The sequence below is a fragment of the Magnolia sinica genome, chromosome 4, assembly GCF_029962835.1.
Source record: "Magnolia sinica isolate HGM2019 chromosome 4, MsV1, whole genome shotgun sequence".
In the NCBI taxonomy this organism is placed as follows: domain Eukaryota; kingdom Viridiplantae; phylum Streptophyta; class Magnoliopsida; order Magnoliales; family Magnoliaceae; genus Magnolia; species Magnolia sinica.
This window is the reverse complement of record NC_080576.1, coordinates 8264940-8284700: the sequence shown is the minus strand read 5'-3', so window position 1 is coordinate 8284700 and position 19761 is coordinate 8264940. Positions and strand designations below refer to the sequence as shown.

The 19761-nt window shown below is 40.4% G+C and overlaps 1 protein-coding gene across 3 annotated transcripts; it reads right to left on the bottom strand.

Moving 5' to 3' along the window:
- Positions 1 to 16289: 16289 nt before the first annotated feature.
- On the bottom strand, positions 16290 to 19456 carry LOC131242333 (peroxidase 17). Of its 3 annotated transcripts, XR_009169587.1 has the most exons (5): positions 19198 to 19456; positions 18893 to 19084; positions 17636 to 18281; positions 16586 to 16737; positions 16290 to 16480 (listed from the first exon to the last, which is right to left on the bottom strand). XR_009169587.1 is itself a non-coding variant. In XM_058240917.1 (4 exons), exons 1-3 carry the CDS (start codon positions 19396 to 19398, stop codon positions 17643 to 17645), a joined length of 1032 nt encoding a protein of 343 aa, XP_058096900.1. In that variant the 5' UTR covers positions 19399 to 19456; the 3' UTR covers positions 16522 to 16737; positions 17636 to 17642. The 3 variants fall into 3 exon arrangements, 2 of the variants coding, with proteins under 2 accessions (XP_058096900.1, XP_058096899.1); XM_058240917.1 differs by lacking the exon at positions 16290 to 16480 and having other exon boundaries at positions 16522 to 16737; XM_058240916.1 differs by lacking the exons at positions 16290 to 16480; positions 16586 to 16737 and having other exon boundaries at positions 17472 to 18281.
- Between the last annotated feature and the right edge of the window lie 305 nt (positions 19457 to 19761).

Here is a 19761-nt window from a genome sequence, read left to right as displayed (position 1 = left end):
CGGATTGTCTGATTAATTTTTGAACCAGGTAACTTGAATTTGACTACAAATTTTATATATTTAATTTTTTAAATACGTAATTTATATACTTAATATCTTGATATCATTTCTCCCAATGGTTCTTTTAAAAAATGAAATTAAATTCAGGTAGATGGCGTTGCCAAATTAGCCTCAAATTCATGAAATTTATTGCCATTATCCCACTTATGTATTGGTGGACATTTATTGCATAGTGAATCATGAAAAAAATCAAAAGACCCTATTTTAAAAAATAAAAGTCCACAAAATAACAATTAAAACTATTCAAAAATTTGATTTTAGCATTGTAAGTTAGCAATTGCAATTCATAATTTAATTGGTAAATTTTAAGTTAATATATGTCTCGTGTACAATTTTTTAAGGGCCCGAATTAGGCGGGACTTGGATTGTGAAGTGTAGCACACGTGTCAAAGTTTTTGGGCCCCACCCGTGATGAATGTGTTATATCTAAACCGTCCATTCATTTGATGAGATCGTCTTAAGGCTTGACATGAAAAATAATACAGATCTAATTATTAAGTGGACCACACCGCAAAAAGTAGTGGGGATTGAACGCCTACCAATGAAACCTTTTTGGGATCACGAACTTTTGAATCAATATGAAATTTGTTTTTCCTCTTCATTTAGGGCTTTTTGACCTTATGAACAGTTGGATGGAAAATAAATGTTATGGTGGGCCTACGAATTGTTTAACGGTGAAAATCATCATCTCCACTGCTATTTTTGGTGTGGTCCAGACGATCTTTGGATACGATTCATTTTTTGGGTAATGCTCTAAAATGATATTTAAAAATAGATAAACGGTATATCAACACTGTTTTCCTGTTTTGTGGTCCACCAGACATTTGGATTTGCCTCATTTTTGGGCTCATGCTCTAAAATGAGCTGGCAAAATGGATGGCCGGTGTGGATAAAACACATACATCATGGTGGAGCCCACAGACCTTTGACACCAGCTAGATGGCTAGTGTTGGGATCCCTAGCAAAACCCGGTCCAGGCTGACCAGGCATAGTCATTCAATTAATTGAGCACGGTGTCAGGAAGAACGTGCTTGAGATCCATTCTGTCCATCCAATGCGCTGCTTGATGTTCACTTGATTTCGAAATTTGCATCTGTCTAAAACTCACGGGGCCCAATGGTTTTAGGGCTGGGTACCTGGACTTAAGGGTTTCCTACGTAGCTGACTCAATTTCGATGTGTACGGTTCCCATTTATCTGACTCTGTTAAGAAATTAGGTTGGTTTAGGTCATCTTTTAGACCTCAGTTCCGTGTATCTGACGGAACTGACTTGACCCATTTTTATGTCTCTGGGTCCCATTCATTGGACCTGTTGAGGAATCAGGTTTGAGTTCAGGTCTCAATTTTAGACTGTAAATATTGGGTGTGAACGGGTTTGGTTCTCATCTTTTAGACTCAGTTAAAATTTGGTTTTGCGGCAGATACATGTGATGGACCTGGTTTAAAGTTGGGCCGGATTGGGTTTAATTGTGTTGTGGTTCTAGTTAGTTTTAATCGTAAATTTTTAGATGTTTAATAACCACACACGTCCAAGTGGAAATTTGTGTGTCATCTAATTCATCCTTAAGATGGTTCAAACTTGAAATATAGATACAAAGACCTGACAGGTTCCTGAGCCCAATTGGTTCTGGGTTGGGAGTCTTCAAGGACTAGACCGGTAACCAACAAGACCACCCAAACCCAGTTATCCTGGGAACAGGTACTATAGGACCTGTACCGATTCCAATCTATTGACAGCCATAGTAGTTTATATATGCTATCTCCATTCGTATGACTCTTCTCACCAAGCTAGGTACTTCCAAAACTCATGCTATTCTGAAACTCAGGGGAAACACACCACAAGAATTTAGAGTGGAATTTAGAAGGTTTAAGCAGATATTATACAGTTTCCTATGGCGAGGCCCACCTCTGTTTTGGATCAGTGTTATGTTGGGAAGTCACTGCCAGTTACCTTTTTTTCATTGAGCATCCAAAGTATGATATTGGTTGGTCACTTTTGATTTTATGGTGTCATCTAGAATTTTGTATCTAGCAGATTTTTAGTGCATGGGTTAGCCAGTGGGGCTAACAATATTGACGGTTCTGATTGCAGAACCATGGCCCTTGCTCGTACACAATATGAGACTGATTAATAATGAATTTCAACTTATTTGGTGCAACCAAATGCACCCTTAAGTAGCAAGATTGGCTAAGTCATTTTGATAACTTTGTTAGTTAAAAGCCTTATCTGTTTATCTCCTCTCCTAGCCCTCTCCCCACACCTCCAGCAGCTCTTCCACTCTTCTCACCTGATCACTCTATCGGGTACAGAATCCTGCAACCACAAGCCCATAATCCCCCTACAAAGGTTTTAGGCAGGACCCTGGTGGGGCTTGACTATAGACCTGCAGTCGGTAGCAGCAGGCCAGCTCGGGCTAGTGATCTGACAACTAACATAGGCTCAGGCCCGGCGGGAATCTAGCCCACTGAATACACATGGACCCTCAACTTCAATTGAACTCAACATGCATCCAAACACTAGACTCTCAAAGTTGTATTCAACTCAAATAATGATGGTGAGCTCGGAGCTGACCCCCACCTGAAAATGTGAGATATGGTAATCATGCATGCCAATTCACTGTTTCTCATTGTCTCTCAGTCCCAGCAATGACTGAAGTCGAGAGGGGTTTGCTCCAACATAGTTGCTATGGCCCCACAATGATGTTTGTGTCTTATCTATACCATTTATTCCGTTTTCCTAAATCATTTTAGGATATCATCCCAAAAATGAGGTAGATCCAAATCTTAGCTCAAACACACCACTGAAAATAGTGATAATTGAAGGCCTGCCATTAAAAAGTTTTGATGTTCACCGAGATTTTGATCATTTTTGGGTTCATGCCCTAAAATAATGATTAAAAAAAACACATGTATCATGGTGGCCCACAAAACTTTTTTAGCAGCGACCATAGGGTAGTGAGGGGTTACTGAGGCGATGTCACCAAGTTCTGTGGGCCCTCTTATGACGTATATGTTGTATCCACACCGTCCATCCATTTGGAGAGATCATTTTAGGACATGAGCCAAAGAATGAGACAGATCCACCGTTGAAACCTTCCTAAGGCCCACTGTGAAGCTTATTTGAGATCCAATCAGTTTATATCAGGATAATATTTTAATCTTTTCAATTAATATCGGTGGCAGTGACCTCATGAGCGGTTAGGATGGGATATAAATGTCACAATGGACCTGGGAAAGTTTCAACGGTGGTCATTTCCCTCCCCACCTTTTCGTGTTGTGTGACACACTTTACTTTTGGATCTGACTCGTTTTCAAGATTATGTCCTGACATCACCGGCAAAAGGGATGGACGGTGTGGATTTCTCACGAACATCACGGTTGGCCCCACCTAGTTTCCAACCGCAGGCACTTCAAGTTGTGGGAGCCCCTAACTGTTTATCTTCGAATCCGGACCGTTATTTTGGGTATCTCGTTGGATGAAAAGTTTGGGATTTGGTTCTAAAATTGGCCAAAGATCCAATGGCTATAGTCCTAACCTATCATATCGCAATACAGTGTGCTGTATTCTAGGAAATCTTGTATGGATATACGATGATTGGATGTGAACCCTGTGGGAGTGGGGTCCACCGCGATGTCTGTGTTACATCCACTCCACCCATCGGTTTAGCTATTTGACATGAATAAAAAAAATGAAGTAAATCCAAAACCCTAGGAAGGTTTCAACGGTGGATGTTTCCATCTTTTCCTGTAGATTGGCCTATTTGAGTTTTATATCTACCTCTTATTTTTTGGTTCATCTCCCAATATGGGCTGGAGAAATTGATGATGGACTCAAAGTGGATCCATAGAGAAACGGATTGGCTACTCCCCCTGCCACTAGCACAGTGGCTGGTGGTCGGTGCTTTGTGGGTCCCACCATGATGTATGTGTTTCATCCATGTTGTTCATCTATTTTTACAGATCATTTTAGGCTTGATCCCAAAAATAAGAGGGATATAAATCTCATTCGACCACATCACAAGAAAACAATAGTGATTGGATATCCACCATTAAAATCCTCCTAAGGCCCAATGTACCGTTTATCTAACATCCAATCTGTTTATTAGGTCATACAGACCTAGATGAAGGGAAAAAACAAAGATCAGCTTGATCCAAAACTTTTATAGGCCCCAAAATGTTTTTAATGGTCGACATTAATTCAACACTGTTTCCTGTAATGTGGTCCACTTGAGATTGGGATATGCCTAATTTTTTGTTTTATACCTTAAAATGATTTAAAAAATTAGATGGACAGCATGGATGAAACACATACATCATGATGGGGCCCACAGAACACCGACCATCAGCCATTGGCTGGTGGCAGGGGGAGTAGACAATCCGCGTCCCACCCACAGAGTATGCAGGGGTCACAGGAAAGTCCCATCCACAGGCGGAGCCCGAGAGCCGGAACATGGTAGAGCCAATGAAAGAAACGCCCGTCAAACGGATTGTATACTGAGCAACAATAAATTATGTGGGCCCTACCGTGACATGTATCTTATCTACGTCGTGCATCTATTTTGTAAATTATGTGGGGCCCACCGTGACATATTTCTCTTGTCCACGTCGTACATCTATTTTACAAGCTCATTTTAAGGCGTGGAAGCATTCCAAAGCTTAAATGGACCACATCACGGACAATAATGTGAATTGAATACCTAATGTTAAAAGCTTCTCAGGGTACTGTATCAACCTGATATTCGTGCTTTCTCTTAGATGCATGACCTCATGAGCAGGTTGAATGTCAAATAAATATCATTGCAGGCCCTTAGAAAGATTTAAGCCGTCGATGTCATTTTTTCCATTATTTGTTGTGATATGGTCCACTTGAGATTGGATATGATGATATGGAAAAACGGATGCGATGATACACCTGTGGAGACCGCTCCATTGCGTGGTATCTTGGCAAGGAAGGTCTGTATACGAAATCAACACTATTTTTTAGTTGATTTTTATGTTACTTAGCGGGTGTTTGGTAAAATATTCGTGAACCCAGTGATAGTGTCTCAAATACAGTGAGATTTTGAAGGTGAGTGTCTCAAATATTGTGAGATTTTGAAGGTAAAGTCCCCGTATGTTTGTGAAAATGATGAAATGGCGTACTCGGCTCAATTCGGCCTGAGCTGCTGACCGAACCGACCCAAGCTGGCCAGTCAAGCTGAGCCGAGTTCAAGCTGAGGTCAGATAGTGGCAAAGGTTCGGCTCGATGTACACCCCTATATGTGCGGTGTGCCTCACCATGGATGTGTCCTGATCCAAAAATCATCTGATCGGATTATCGGTGGACCCACGCTCAGTCATCTGTGGCCATCTATTCTTTTCATGCCGTCTGACAAATGAACCCGCCTGATTTTTTGGCTGGGAGGCATTCACCAAGGAATTGCGCGATGAACAGAAAAGATTTATCACGCGTATTAATTCCACGTTGTCACATGTCAGTAGAGTAGCGAGTCGGCTACTGAAGTGAGATATCATTTTAAGTCATGAGCCCGAGAAAGAACGAAACATATAAAAATCTATAGTGGATCCCACCAAAGAAAACAGTGAGGTGAATGATTACCACCGTTGAAACTATCCTAAGGCCTATCATAATATTTATTTGAAATCCAACCCATTCAAAAGTTAAAAAAGATATAAAATAAGAGACACCAGCATGATCTATAACTTTTGTGGCCATTAGAAGTTTTTAATGGTAGGCATCATTGTCCCCACTGTTTTATATGTTGGGGTCAACTGGAGCTTTGAATTTAACCCATTCTTCGGAGGACGCGGATTGGCCACTCACAGGTTGAGTAGCGAGACTGCTATTGAAGTGACGTCACCAAGTTCTGTGGGCCGCACCATGATGTTTTTTTTGTATCCACACCGTCCATCCATCTGGAGAGAACATTTTAGGGTTATATTAAAAGAATGAGTCACATCCAATTTTCCAGTGGATCCCACCACAGAAAACAGTGGGGAGAGTAATGCCACCGTTGAAAACTTCTAAAGGCCACAAAAGTTTTCAATCAGGTTGATATTTGTGTTTTCCCTTCTTTAATGTCTTTTTTTAACTTTTAAACAGTTTGGATTTCAAAAACAACATCATGGTGGGCCTTAGGAAGGTTTCAACGGTGGCATCAATTTTCCTGCTGTTTTTTGTGGTGTGGTCCACTAAAGCTTTGGATCTGCCTCATTCTTTGGCTCATATATTAAAATAATATATACAAATGGATGGACGTTGTGGATATAACACATACATCATAATGGAGTCCACAGGACTGGGTGACGTCACTTCAGTAGTGAGTCTGGCTACTCAACCTGCCAGTATCTAATCCGCGTCCTTCTTTGGATATCGCTGGAACTCAGTGACGTCACTTCAGTAGCGAGTCTCGCTACTCAACCCGTCGGTAGCTAATCCGTGCCCATGTCAGTATCCTTTTTCCTGGTTCAGGCTCTCCTATTATTGCAACCGAAAGGACGAAGACAGTGGCAGATTGGCAGTTGCAGTAGGAATCCGGAGGCAGATGGACGCTCATTATATCTCCACGGTCGGTTAACAGTACTCTGGCAGTCTCAGGGTACAATTGCCTGCTGCGTGACCGCCTTGTCGCCACGTTTTCAAAGTGGTGTCGGTTCTCTCTGGGGGTCTGGATCCTCTGCTTCCGCAAGCAGAGATTTTCTTCTTGTGTGAGTGGGTTACATCATCACTAACGCATTTAAGTGCCTGTTTAATTTACCATAATACTTACAAATCTTTGGTAAGTAAATTATTATTATTATTTCACTTGGTTTGAAAATAGGAGAGCAATTTTATCTCCAAAATCAATCCAAAAATGTTAACTTAAATGTATGACCCCAGTATCTATTTTATCAAAACATTTTGAAGCATGAGCTAAAATAATGAGACAGATCCAACGCTTAAATGGCCCACAAGGAAGGAAACAATGGCCTTTATTTATCCACCGTTGAAATTTAATTTCTACAATAAGCCCACATTAAAGTTTATTCATCATCTAACCAGTTTTTTGGGTCACATAGACATAAATAGGTTTTTTTTTTTTTTTTGAAAAGAAAAAAAAAAAAAAACTGTTGGGACAAGCAGAGTAGGTCATGCTAGATGGACTGCGTTGACTGGTGTCCCACCCTGCCACGTGTAGGATGGAGAATTGGTATACCATATTCCGTTTCTTCCTACTTCACGGTAAGTTTTTGGTTCGAGAAGTTATTCGGTACTCTGGCTGCTTGTGATACTTGATACGCAGGACTTAAACGTGGCACATGGTAACTCCAATTAAACGGACTTAATTACGGACCTGATGCCATTAAATTACAGTTAAAAAATTAGATTCGCTGAGAAATACTAACTTCTGATTCGTGGACACTTATTCGTGGAAATAAGACCACTGGATATCATTTTAACCGTCCAATCAATTTCCACCAATCTGATGAGATAACGAAGAAGTTAGTGTTATGTTTGATTTATGATGCATCTAAAATCATAAATATAAATTGAACGGTTTAATTTGAATTATTTATATTAATATATAACTTTTAAGTAAATTTTAAGTGCCTGCGTATATAGTCTGTTACACTGTCAGAATATGAGAGTTTTTCTTCTTTGGTTTTCTTGAAAGAATTCCGTGGACCACGCACATAACTGCGGTGTAAGGCGCATCCGGTGAGCATGGACCCACCTGCACCTGACAAACAGGAGTGGGTTGAGTACTACCCCACCAGGGCCAGGACCTTAGCCAGAGATGGACGGTCGTATCAGGGCATTTATGGGCTCACCTTGATGTAAATGTCTTGTTCACACTGTCCTTCCCTTTTGCAAATCATATTAGGACATTAGCCTAGTAAGGAGGCAGGTTGATGGCTCAAGTGAACCACACTTCTCAAGGTACACGGATGTTTTCAATTAAACTTATATTTATGTTTAATTAAATTTATATTTATGTTTTCCTTTTGTGTAGGTCTACATGACCTAATGAAGTAGTTGGATGGCAAGATGACGTAGAGCAGGTTATGGAAAGTTTCATAACTAAGATGGATCGAAAAAGGCTTGATCGAAAGCAGAAGTGATCCAAATTATTGAAATTTAAAACAAACGGATCTCACAAACTGGAATGAGCTATCGAACGTATCATATATGATTTTTGGGTAGGACGAGATAGGACAAGTTACTTTAGCCACCCAACTCTATTATGTTAAGTTGTCCTCGCCGAATTTACGAAATACCATCAGCTTGACAGTTAAAATCACGTTTTATTTTCGTTTTTACGATTTATAATAAGTTTTAGTTTGAGTATAACTCTTCATTCGTTGGGCCTTAGGAGTTACGCCCAACATGAAAAGTGCCCAGAATAATTAGGAGAACATCATGGTTCAGCCAAATAGGACACTTATTATTTTTGGCTGAAAACCATGTGCACTAATAGACATCACGATCGTCTATAAATAGTAAGTCGTGATTTCTAGGAGTTTTAGTTGTAATTTGATTTCGAAATTTCTTTCATGGGTTGATATCTTTATTTAAAGGGTTGTTAACTCGTTTATTTCATTCATCAATCAAATTATGCATTTTATAGAATTTATTTTTATTTAGTTGTTTTTTTTTCTCATAAATTCAAAAAATTTCTATGAGGAGTCTAGAGAAGCTCCATGGATTTAGAGTAGTTATCCCCTTAAGGAAGAAAACAATGATTAGCCTCATCAAATTCATCCCTCATCACAAGTAAACATCACGTTGGATTTTATATGGTCACTTGAACCCTTAATGCTTATCAATGTTCATCTTTTTGGGTTCATGCCTTGCGCGATATGTCAAAGGCTCAAAATGGAGAGAGGAATGCTCACGTGTGTAAGAGTTCTCACCATTTTAGTTATTAACATTTCCAGAACTCATCTCTCTTGATATAAGCACGAAATCTAAAATATTTATGTGATGCAATATTTTAAATTTGAATTGTCCATGGGATGCAAAATCTCATGAAACCTCTAAAACCTAACTCTCGTTGTAATCCCAAACTTTGATGGACCATGACAAAAGGAAATAGTTTCTTTCCTTTATTAGTTTTTCTCTTGCCATGGCCCACCAAAGTATTGAGTTAAGTAAAAGTTGTGTCTATAAGATTTCATGAGGTGGTGCATCATGTGGACGGTTCAAATTTTGGGATTGCATCATAAGAGAAAAGTTCTAAAAAAATTCTCTTACCCTTCCTATGTATATTCCCTGACCGGTCCTTTTTAGGTAGCACATCATGGGGATAGTACATAATCTGCACACGGACGGACATCTGACCCGTGCATACACAAATCCATTCCGTTAAGATGCCTATGATAAAAAAAAATTAGCCTGTTTCTCATCGTATGAGCCACAAGTTGAGAGCTGACTGTCATCAATTTCTTAAACCGTCCATCCTTTTTGCGCATGGGTGGCCCAGCTGATAAGTAGGCAAATATGATTTGTATGTGGTCCTCTTTACCTATAGGCATGAGCAGTGGGTACTTATCCAAGCCTGAACAAAATAGATAATTGAGTGGACGGAAGACAAGCCCAGTAGAAAGACATGACCACCGAAAGTATATTTTAAAGATGTTGTGCAGTAAGCAGCGTGCTATCAAATCAAATCAAATCAAATTCTGCAATATTATCTGTGTTATTGGATATCATACTCAACTGTACAACTCACGCTTTGTTTGGCTTTCCCTCAAAAGTAGCACACCTTACCGCAACCTTTTGTTTGTATTGACATGGATGTTAGTACACCCATGCCAGTACACGCTCCATATTAGCCACCCCCACTAGTGATCGATACCAAGTCCTCAAGTGTTGAAACGAGGTATCTCCGCTCAGTCGGCCAGTCGGGGTGTACCTTACCGCAACCTGAACTGGAAATGGAATGACTACTCCCCCGCACCAGCCAATGGCTGGTGGTCGGTGCTATGTGGGCCCTACCATGATGTAAGTGTTTCATCCGTGCCGTTCATTTATTTTTATAAATTATTTTACAATACGAATCTAAAATGAGGTATATCCAAATCGCAAGTGGACCACATTACAGGTAACGGTGTTGAATGACGGACGACCATTAAATGGTCAACAATCAAAGGGTTGACAAATTCAAAGTAGTTAACTTGTTTTCTCGTCCATTCCTCATCCAAGGTGGGACCATATATAAACGGTTTGGATGACTGAAATATGACTACAAGTCCATCAGGCAAACTTGTTTTTCACATTCCTTGTTTTGTATCTAGTCATTACAGAACAGGCCATGGTTGGTATATCGAATCCATTGATCTAGTGGGCACCATCATGAATGAACAAAACGCCCAAAAAAAAAATCTGATTATTTACTGAAGTCTTAATATTTTTATTGTGGGCGTGTAAGTACATTTTTAGGAAGAAATGCACCAACAGTCCACATTCAATGAAGAAAAGGTGAACGGCTGATGGTCAGTATCTTCCAATTTAAGAGTGTTTGTTGGTCATCATCTATCATGATGGGACAATGGCCTGTGTAAATCAATTATAGGCCTCACGTGTATAGATTACGTACGAAAAGTGAACAAAAACATGGCCTCTTTCAATTTGTAGCTAAAAATAGGTTATACTTACCTTTGATGGTATAAACTAAAAATTAAAAAAAAAATAGTAACAATTTCATGCTCACTTCCATAATATTAGGGGCTGTTTGGATTAAGGGCTTATTGATTTTCAAATTACATCGGTGAAGAGTTATAAATACATGATGATTACTTTTGTTTTTGTATGGGGACAACACCTACGATTGACTAAGATAATGATTTTGCTACCAACGTTGTTTGTTTTGCTAGAAATTTTTGTAAATATCGTAGTTTTATGAAAATGTAATTATTTTAATTTTCTTTGACTATTTCATTATTTGACGTTCAAATTAGCAGCTATAATACTTAAATAAATAAACAATTGAAAATGATAATGATGACACATTTTTTTTCCTTATATTAGAAATTGGATAACCATTTTACTATTTAAAAGACAGTTATTTTTAAAAAATATATTTAAATTGAATTACGAGCATATTTCTAACTGAATTTAGGAAACTTAAATCTGGATCTTCTGCTTACCACATACATGAAATTTCTATTTTCCGACAGTCTGATTAGTGAGTCATTATCATTGACATTGTCAGCACGGCTGCATTAAAGGCAGTGTGATGACGTGGCCTAATCAGATTGCAATAAACAATAATTTCCTGGCTTGAAGTTAATATAAAAAGGGCGTTAGGGGTTGGTTTGATGGCTAGAGTACGGCCAGCAGACGGCTGGGCGGTCGCCAGTTACTTTCAGCCATTTGTGGGGCAGGGGAGTTTGATGGCCAGACATATGGCCGTCGGTGGTGGCTGGACGGTCACTAGTTGCCCGCAGACATGTGAGGGCACAGTGTCTGTACTGAGAATACTGTTGGGCATTTATCACCACTTGATTGCATCCTTAGATTAATCTGAACTGTTCATGTACTCAGTAGTTCAGTGTAGAAGTTATAATCTTTTATAACCATGATTAATATGACCTTTTGAATCTAGATTTAAATGTGATTCTATTAAATATTTATCTACAAACACAGTAACTGGCTCAATAAACGTTTTCCTACTATGGTCCAGTACCATACAATACAGACCATGAACGGCACAGATCATCATTAAAGATGCACTCATGGGTGAAAACAAGACCCTTCACCGTATATGTTGGGGGTACTGTAATTCCCCCACCAAAACTTGTAACAATCAGAGAGTGGACAAGATAATAAAAAATGCAGTGTACCATAAGGTTGTGTAGCGGACCACTAAGTTATTCTGTCACATCTGCTCCCATTGGCGGAAACAGTGGGGCCCACCCCACTTTCAGTTGGGAGGATATAGGCCGACCGCCCAAGATCATCATTGCGACGTTTGTCGCTGGCCCAACACTGCTCCTTCCAACAGAACATAGGACGGAGACCCTTCTGGTGGCTACGGCGACGGTGCACCAGCGCACAGCAAGCCATCTGGGAACGGGCGCGGATCAGCTACTTCCCTGCCTGTTGGGAGCTCGGGACTGGAAGAGACTCCAGGGGCCACCGTGATGTATGCCTTTTATCCACACTGTCCATCCAATTTCTCATATCATTTTAAGTTATTGGACAAAAAATAAGGCGGATCCAAGGCTCAAGTGGACCACACCACAGGAAGCAGCGGTGCTAAGGATGCCTATCATTGAAACCTTATTACGGTCCATCGTGTTGTTTATTTTCCATTCAACCTGTTGATATAGTCATATATGCCTGGATGACTAGAAAAAATACAAATATTATCTTGGTCCAAAATTTCTATAGTCCCTAAGGGCATGTTTGGCCGGGCGCTGGATGTGGCATTGGATGGGATTAGGAGGTATGGGATCGGCATGACGAGCCAAACAGATCCGGTGAACTTGTCCGGGAATATGAGCAATTCCATGGATCTTAAGACAATCCACTGACATCACCATCATTACCTTAAAATTGATCCTATCCCTTGGTTGGATGGATTGGAAGGTAAAATCCCGGGATATGCAGGGCGTGCCAAACAGACCCAGTTAACTTGTTCGGGATATAAGCAATCTCATGGATCTTAAGACAATCCATTGACACCACCATCATTACCTTAAATTTGATCCCATCCCTCCTAATACCATGGGATCTGCCCGGCCAAACAGGCCCTAAGAAATTTTCAATGGTAAAAATTTAATCCCCGCTGTGTGGTCCATTTGAGCATTGGATATTCACTACTTTTGTGTTATTAACCTAAGCCTGTTTGGCCGGGCAGAGTGGATGGAATTGGATGGTATTAGAGTAGATTGTACAGATTTCAAGGTAATGATACCTGCGTCAGTGGACTGGTGCAAGATCTATGGGATTACTATATCCGGTCTGTTTGGCATGTTCGGCCAATCCAGGGATTAAACCTTCCAATCCCTTTCATTCCGTTGAACCAAACACAACCCAAGCAATTTTGAAGGGATTAGGGTGGATTGGATGGGATTTAAAGGTAATGATGGTGATGTCAGGGCCTGTTTGGATGGACCAATCCCACAGTATTAGGAGGGATGAGATTGCGATATCCCGAGATATGCATGACGAGCCAAACAGACCTGGTGTACCTGTCCCAGGATATAAGCAATCCCGTGGATCTTAAAACAATCCACTCACATCACCATTATTACCTTAAAATTGATCCCATCCCTTGGTTGGACAGATTGGAAGGTAAAATCCCGAGATATGCCGGGCTTGCCAAACAGACCCAGTGAACTTGTCCCGGGATATAGCAATCCCATGGATCTTAAACCAATCCATTGACACCACCATCATTACCCTAAAATCCATCCCATCCCTCCTAATCCTATGGGATTTGCCCGGCCAAACAGGCCCTAAGATTATTTGGAAAGGTGTGTACCAAACGATCACGATTTCACTGAAGTAATTGAGCCAATCCCGGGATCTATCTTCCAATCCCTTCCAATCTCATCCAATCTGCCCATTTGGCCGACTAGATTAGATGAGCTTAGGTGGGATGGAATTGCATCTGGCCGTGTGCCCATTCCACTCCATGTTTGGGAAGAGTGGAAAAGCTTGGAAGTAGGTTAGATGGAATCGTATTGGTCCCGTGCCAATTTTACTCAATGTTAGCAAGTTGTGAAGGTCCCACCATAATGTATGGGCTATATCCACACTGTCCATCCATTTTTTGAGATCATTTTAGAGCATGGGCCAAAAAATAAGGTAGATTTAAAGCTCAAGTGGACCCCACCATAGAAAGTAACAAGGATTGAATAGTTACCATTGAAAACTTCTTTGGGGCCACATAAGTTTTGGATCTACCTCATTTTTAGGGTCATGCCATAAAATGAGGTTACAAAATAAATAAACGGTTTAAATATAACACATGTGTGTTATTCTCAATAGTTTCAAATGATGATGGGTATATCCTTTCAATGTATCACCTTATTACAAACAAAGCAGGGAATTAAGCTTATCCCATGGTAACAAGGAACAATCCCTGCCATGGTTAATAAGTATGTTTTTTGAATCCCATCCCACCTAATCCTTTCCAATGCAACTGGCCAAACAGACCCTAAAATTGCTGCTCGTTGTAATGTGATTGGCAAGTTAGAATTTGATTGCTTGTTGTAATGTGTTTGGACCACATCATTGAGTGCATTTAATACCGTATTGATGACATTATTTGTTAGACTAATCACATTGCAAATCACACCCAGATCCATAGCTCAACTAGCAGACTGAGTGGAGATACCTCATTTCAACACTTAAGGTCATGGTATCGATCCCTAGTGAGGGTAGCTCATGGAGTGTGTGTACTGACATGGGTGTGTACTAACAAGCAAACCCAAAAAAAGAAAAAAGTAAAAAAGAAAATCACATTGCAAATCCCTGCTTCTTACAAACAGATAAAAACTTCTTACAAAAAGAGAATCTCGATTCAAATTATTACACGGAGAACTTTTTAATGGTGAGCGTCACTCTCCCCACTGTTTTCTGTGGTGGGGTCCACTCAAGCTTTGGATCTTACTCATTCTTTGGATTATGCCCTAATATGATCTCTCCAAATTAATGGACGGTGTGGATACAAAACTTACATCATGGTGGGGCCTGACGTCACTTCAGTAGCAAGTCTCGCTACTCAACCTGTCAGTATCTAATCCGCGCCCGCAAGAACGTGGGCCGTGGATTCGGTACTACCCCGGTGTTCTGAGCTTGTCATATTGGCTTTATCCACACCGTTCATTCATTTTGACACATCATTTTAGGCCATGAATACAAAAATTGAGCAGATTTAAGGCTCAAGTGGACCACACCAGAGGGAGAAGTGGTGATAGTAATATGGCCATCATTGAAACCTTCCCAAGGCTCGCGAAGATGTTTATTTGTCACATTGACCTCCAAGAAGCTTTCAAAGGCAGGGATTCAATCTCCACCGTATAAGTCCACTTAGCCTTGGATCTACCTTATTTTGGGTCATATCATAAAATGATATGGCAAAATGGACGGATAGTAAGAATAAAACCCATACATCATGGTGGCCCTCAGAGCTTCTACTGCTCGAGACAGGCATGGGTAGTAGGTAGTACCCAATCCATGTACGATTATGTAAAGAGGCCAATTGCCTGCAACACCATGTCGGTTAGAAGCTGATGTTTGAAAGAAATTCACTCTGTCCATCTGTTTTGCCAAATCGTTAGTACATGAGTGCAAAAATGCAGCAGATCATGTTAGGAAATGAATGCAGAAATGAGGCAGCTGAGGCAGATCAAAAGCTTAAGTTGGCCACACAACAAAGATGAGAGATCTAAAAACGCTTTGATATCAAGTCCTTGACTTAAAGATTTGTAATACAAACCAAGAATGCATTTGAAATTAAACAACCTTGCACCATATATATGTGTCTGTCCAGTGAGCCTCTTTTATTTATTTTTATTTCTTGGTGCCAAGCTACATGCATATAGAGCTGCGAAGCACCGCCACGCGTGTGCCAATGTGTTAAGGTCTGCAGTGCCACATGTACATCACGTGTCTTGAGCTAACCATCTTTGGGATTACCTTTAGCCTTTTTAAATATATATATATAGTAACAAAAAAAGTTTCTTTGCTTGTTAAGTATTCATCTTCTTCTTCTATTTTCTCTCTCCACCCTTAAATCACTCATCGCATCTCTAACTTCAAGAGGCTTTGATTGAGGGTATACCCGATTCAAGCCATCCATCGTTCTAGAGAGTTGTTGTATCTCGAGAAGAGGTGCTATGACCCGATGTATCGAGGTTCAGATCCTTATGAAGGTAAATCTATCTTTAAGACAACAACGATAACTTGCTTCAACTCTCCTCCTTTTTAGTTTCATATTTATCTGTCTCCAAATTGATAAACATAAGTTTATTTTATTGGAATAGAATCCAATTAATTAATTAATGACTCCCAAATAAATTAACTAAAAATGACTAGTATTTTATTAGGTCAACTTATTGGCAGATCCTGTAACCCACATATGAATCGGGTACTTTTTTTTTTTAATGTCATTCATTTTTCTTATTATTTACTATATGGATGTCAATCACGGTGACAGTGGAATGATTAAAAATCTATGCTATGAACTAACTGGGTTGATTTGCGGATGGGACCGGCCCAAAATAAGCCAAGATGGGAAATTCCTGCCCTTCAATTTTTGGGCTTTATTTTTGACACTTCATGCACATTTCTGTTAACTATCTATTGGTAGGACATTAGCTGAAAGGTTTGGAGAGTGTGTGGCTTCCCTCATACATAGTGGGTCCACCAAATCAACCATCTGGATCAGCAAACCATGGGGCCCACTTGATGGAATGGGAGTATCTGGACATCATTGGCACCATCAGTGCATCAGGGCCTAGTAATTTCTCATCAACCAACAGGGTATATGCACTAAAAAGTAGAATGTATTTTGGATGCACAACATACATTGGTTTATAGTACTCATAACCGGACCGGTGGTTTTTTTGTCCAGACCCTTCTTCCGTTGAGGCCTGCCTGGTTGGACCATGTGAAAAAGGAGGCTTTCTGGGAAGCAAAGCATCAGCGAAGTTCATCAAATGCAAGCGAAGTTGCTGACTCTCCTAGTAACCCGCATTGGCAACAAGGAAAGAGAAATTAGAAAGACTAGACCATACTATAGTACTGAGACGGGATGCTAGACTAGTAAAAAGGCATTCAAGTTCACCGAATGCCCACTACAAGACTAAAAGAGGTAGCAAAGCTTTATAGACTCGAAAAGTCACATCTACCCAAAAAACCTCCTAGATTTGAAGATCCCACCACAATCTTTGGACCTTTTCCAGTTGAATTTGGACCATGCACATGGTTTTCAATTCTGTTAAGTGGAGCTGATGGTTTGGTAATCCGGACCATTGATTTTCTGTTGAGTCTCAGTGTGGATTGAGAATGCTGTAAAAGGCTACCGGATTGGATGCTCCGGGCAACCAATATTAGCATCTTTTTCAGTTGAATGTGGAAGAATGTTGTATTTCTCTTCTTAACTGTCAAAAGGTTAATTTTCTTCCCATTGGGGAGTTTTTTAGGCATGATTGACCCACTGTAGGGGCCCCACTTGTTTGAATTTAAAACCAACGTATACCAAGCATAGATTGAGGACCACGTTTCACACAATTACCCTTCTTTCGTCCGTCGGAGGCCACAAATCAAAAGGTTGAAATTGCGAAATCCAGTTTATCTTTCAGATATTCATCATCCATGGTGAGAAACAAACAGACCAATGGTATGGATTACTCGACCATCGGCCCAACTTGTCAAAAATGAAAAATCCGCACCTATGTGGTGGAGAGCAATGTCCTATAATTTCTCCTTCGAGCAGCATCTTTAAGTGTATCTAATTTTCTACACTATAATTCCACATTATTCATACAAGACTAAGCACTTAAATGCGAAATATTTGGAAATATATATATGTATGACAGAAATTTGAGCACTAATCTTTCACATTTTCATGTATACATTCTACTTACTGATTCTCAACTGCAGATTGCAGTTTTCTATCTTTCAAATTCCGAACAAGATACTGCTCTGACTCCAGGCTGTTAACCACTCTGCAATTCCTCCGAATTTCACCGGGCCGCCCGGATTGTAAGTCTCCCATTTTCACCATACCTTCAATAAAAGCAGAGAAGAATGCACTTTGGTTCTGGCTAAAATACTGAACCACTTCCCTTGTCTGAGTGTCACCTGAGAACAAGGTCTGGTCTGAATTGAGGAAGCCTCTCAAATTAACTAAGTCCTTGAAGTATTGGTTATCGAAGATGCGTGGAGTGGCATCAAGGTCCCCAGTCACATTCCCATCTCCTCCGAGAGGGCAGAGGCAATCGAGCTTCTGGCGGAAGTGTGGGTCCATGTAGGGGTCAGGCCGGCCTGTGCCGGATTGGTTGTAGAGGCGGAAGACGATGGAGAAGCATCGGCCTTCCCCAATTGAGTGGGACCCTGACAGCGCGACCAGATCAGTGATGGAGAGATTGAATTTGCTGAAGAGATTGATGAGAGTGCTGGCGTTGGCTCGCGGGCTTGGCATGATTTGGTTTGAGTCTTCTTGGCTCGCAGTAAGGCTGTCTTTGCGTCCCAATTTCACTTTCCAGTTTGGTCCGCCGGTCTGAACAAACAATCAGATCAAATACCCAATTAGCCTTAGTCTTCGATTAATCGCAGATTAAGCATATAGTCGATCATCCACCGTCCATTCCCAAAAGGACCTCAAGATGGTGGATTACAACAAGCCCCAAGAATGTTTTTTTTTTTTTTTAAATTATTTTGGCCCTGTTTGGTTGTCACTTAAAAATGAGTTCCATCTCGTTTTAGTTAACAGTAATTACATACTAAAAATAACCATGATAACCCAAAATTCATATGAACCATGATCTCTTCTAATACATAATCTTTATTAGCTAAAATGAAATGAAATCATTTTTAAAGTGACAACCAAACAGGGTCTTGATCTTTTCTTTACCTGTGCGAAATCACTTAATAATTTCTTTGACAAAAATGACCAAACATGAATGTGATGAACAGTTATTCCGTGTATATTCAATCAAGAAACAAGAAGTACCAAAGCATCTTGAGATCATGTACCGCAAGATTTCAAGTCGGTACGCTACTTTCCTAGATTCTTTCAACATTAGACTGTGGATGATCATCTACCACCCAATTCCATTACAAAAGATGATTATGTGGACAGCTGATGACCGTCGGGCCACCGGTTCTTACCAATTCAACAGCGTCTCTAGCAGCCATGATTATGATGTCCGCGCAGGAGACGACACCAGGGCAGGCCCGTTCAAGGGCTTCTTTAACTTCGTCGACCACCTCATATGATCTAAGGGAGTTGATGTTTGATAACGCCAGCTTCTCACCTAACATGTTTGGAGTGTCATCTAGTAACAAAGAAGCGTCGCAACCCTGAAATCAAACCAAATCAAACCAAATCAAATCAAATCAAGAAATAAAGAAAACCGAAATCGACCCGTCCTGACTATCAGCTAATCAAACATGTTCTGGTCATTGAAATTTACATTAACGAAACAATCATGGAATTGAAGCCGCATGACCGACGCCACGCTTCTGGGTTCTCTCTTCAAGGCCTGCTTCATCACTTTCCTTACGATGTTTTCAGCATTTGGGCATGTTTGAGAGTAAAAACCAGGTTCCAATTGAAAGGCAGCAGCCATGGTTGCATGTAGGAGGAGGAAGAGAAAGGGAAGGAAACGAGCCATTTGAGATAGAAAAGCAAGACTGAAAGAAATTTCTACCGAGTGAAATAAGAGAAGGGGCTATTCTTTTTGTAGTTTTCTTTTTGGACAGAGTATGTATGTGTGCGCGCGTGTGTATGGATGTATGCATGTGAGAAGATGTATGCATCGGATTCCTGCAAGTGGGCCAGCTTTTAGAATGTTATCTATTTGGGGTGAGAAGCCAATGAGGGAGGATGATATTCCTCAAGTGGCAGAGATTTCTAGTGGGGGCTGCTGATTTTGTGGGGTCCATATTCAATTACCATTTGTCACCATTCGTCAGCTCTTGCGACACCCACGATGAAAATGCTGGGGATGGCACGTGATGGGCACGTGAACTGTTGT

Coding starts and splice junctions, on each gene's coding strand:
- LOC131242333 (XM_058240917.1), bottom strand. CDS start 19,398: ATGGCTCGTTTCCTTCCCTTTCTCTTCCTCCTCCTACATGCAACCATG. Junction 19,085..19,197: donor TCCATGATTGTTTCGTTAAT/GTAAATTTCAAT, acceptor GTTTGATTTCAG/GGTTGCGACGCTTCTTTGTT. Junction 18,282..18,892: donor CTAGAGACGCTGTTGAATTG/GTAAGAACCGGT, acceptor TTGTTTGTTCAG/ACCGGCGGACCAAACTGGAA.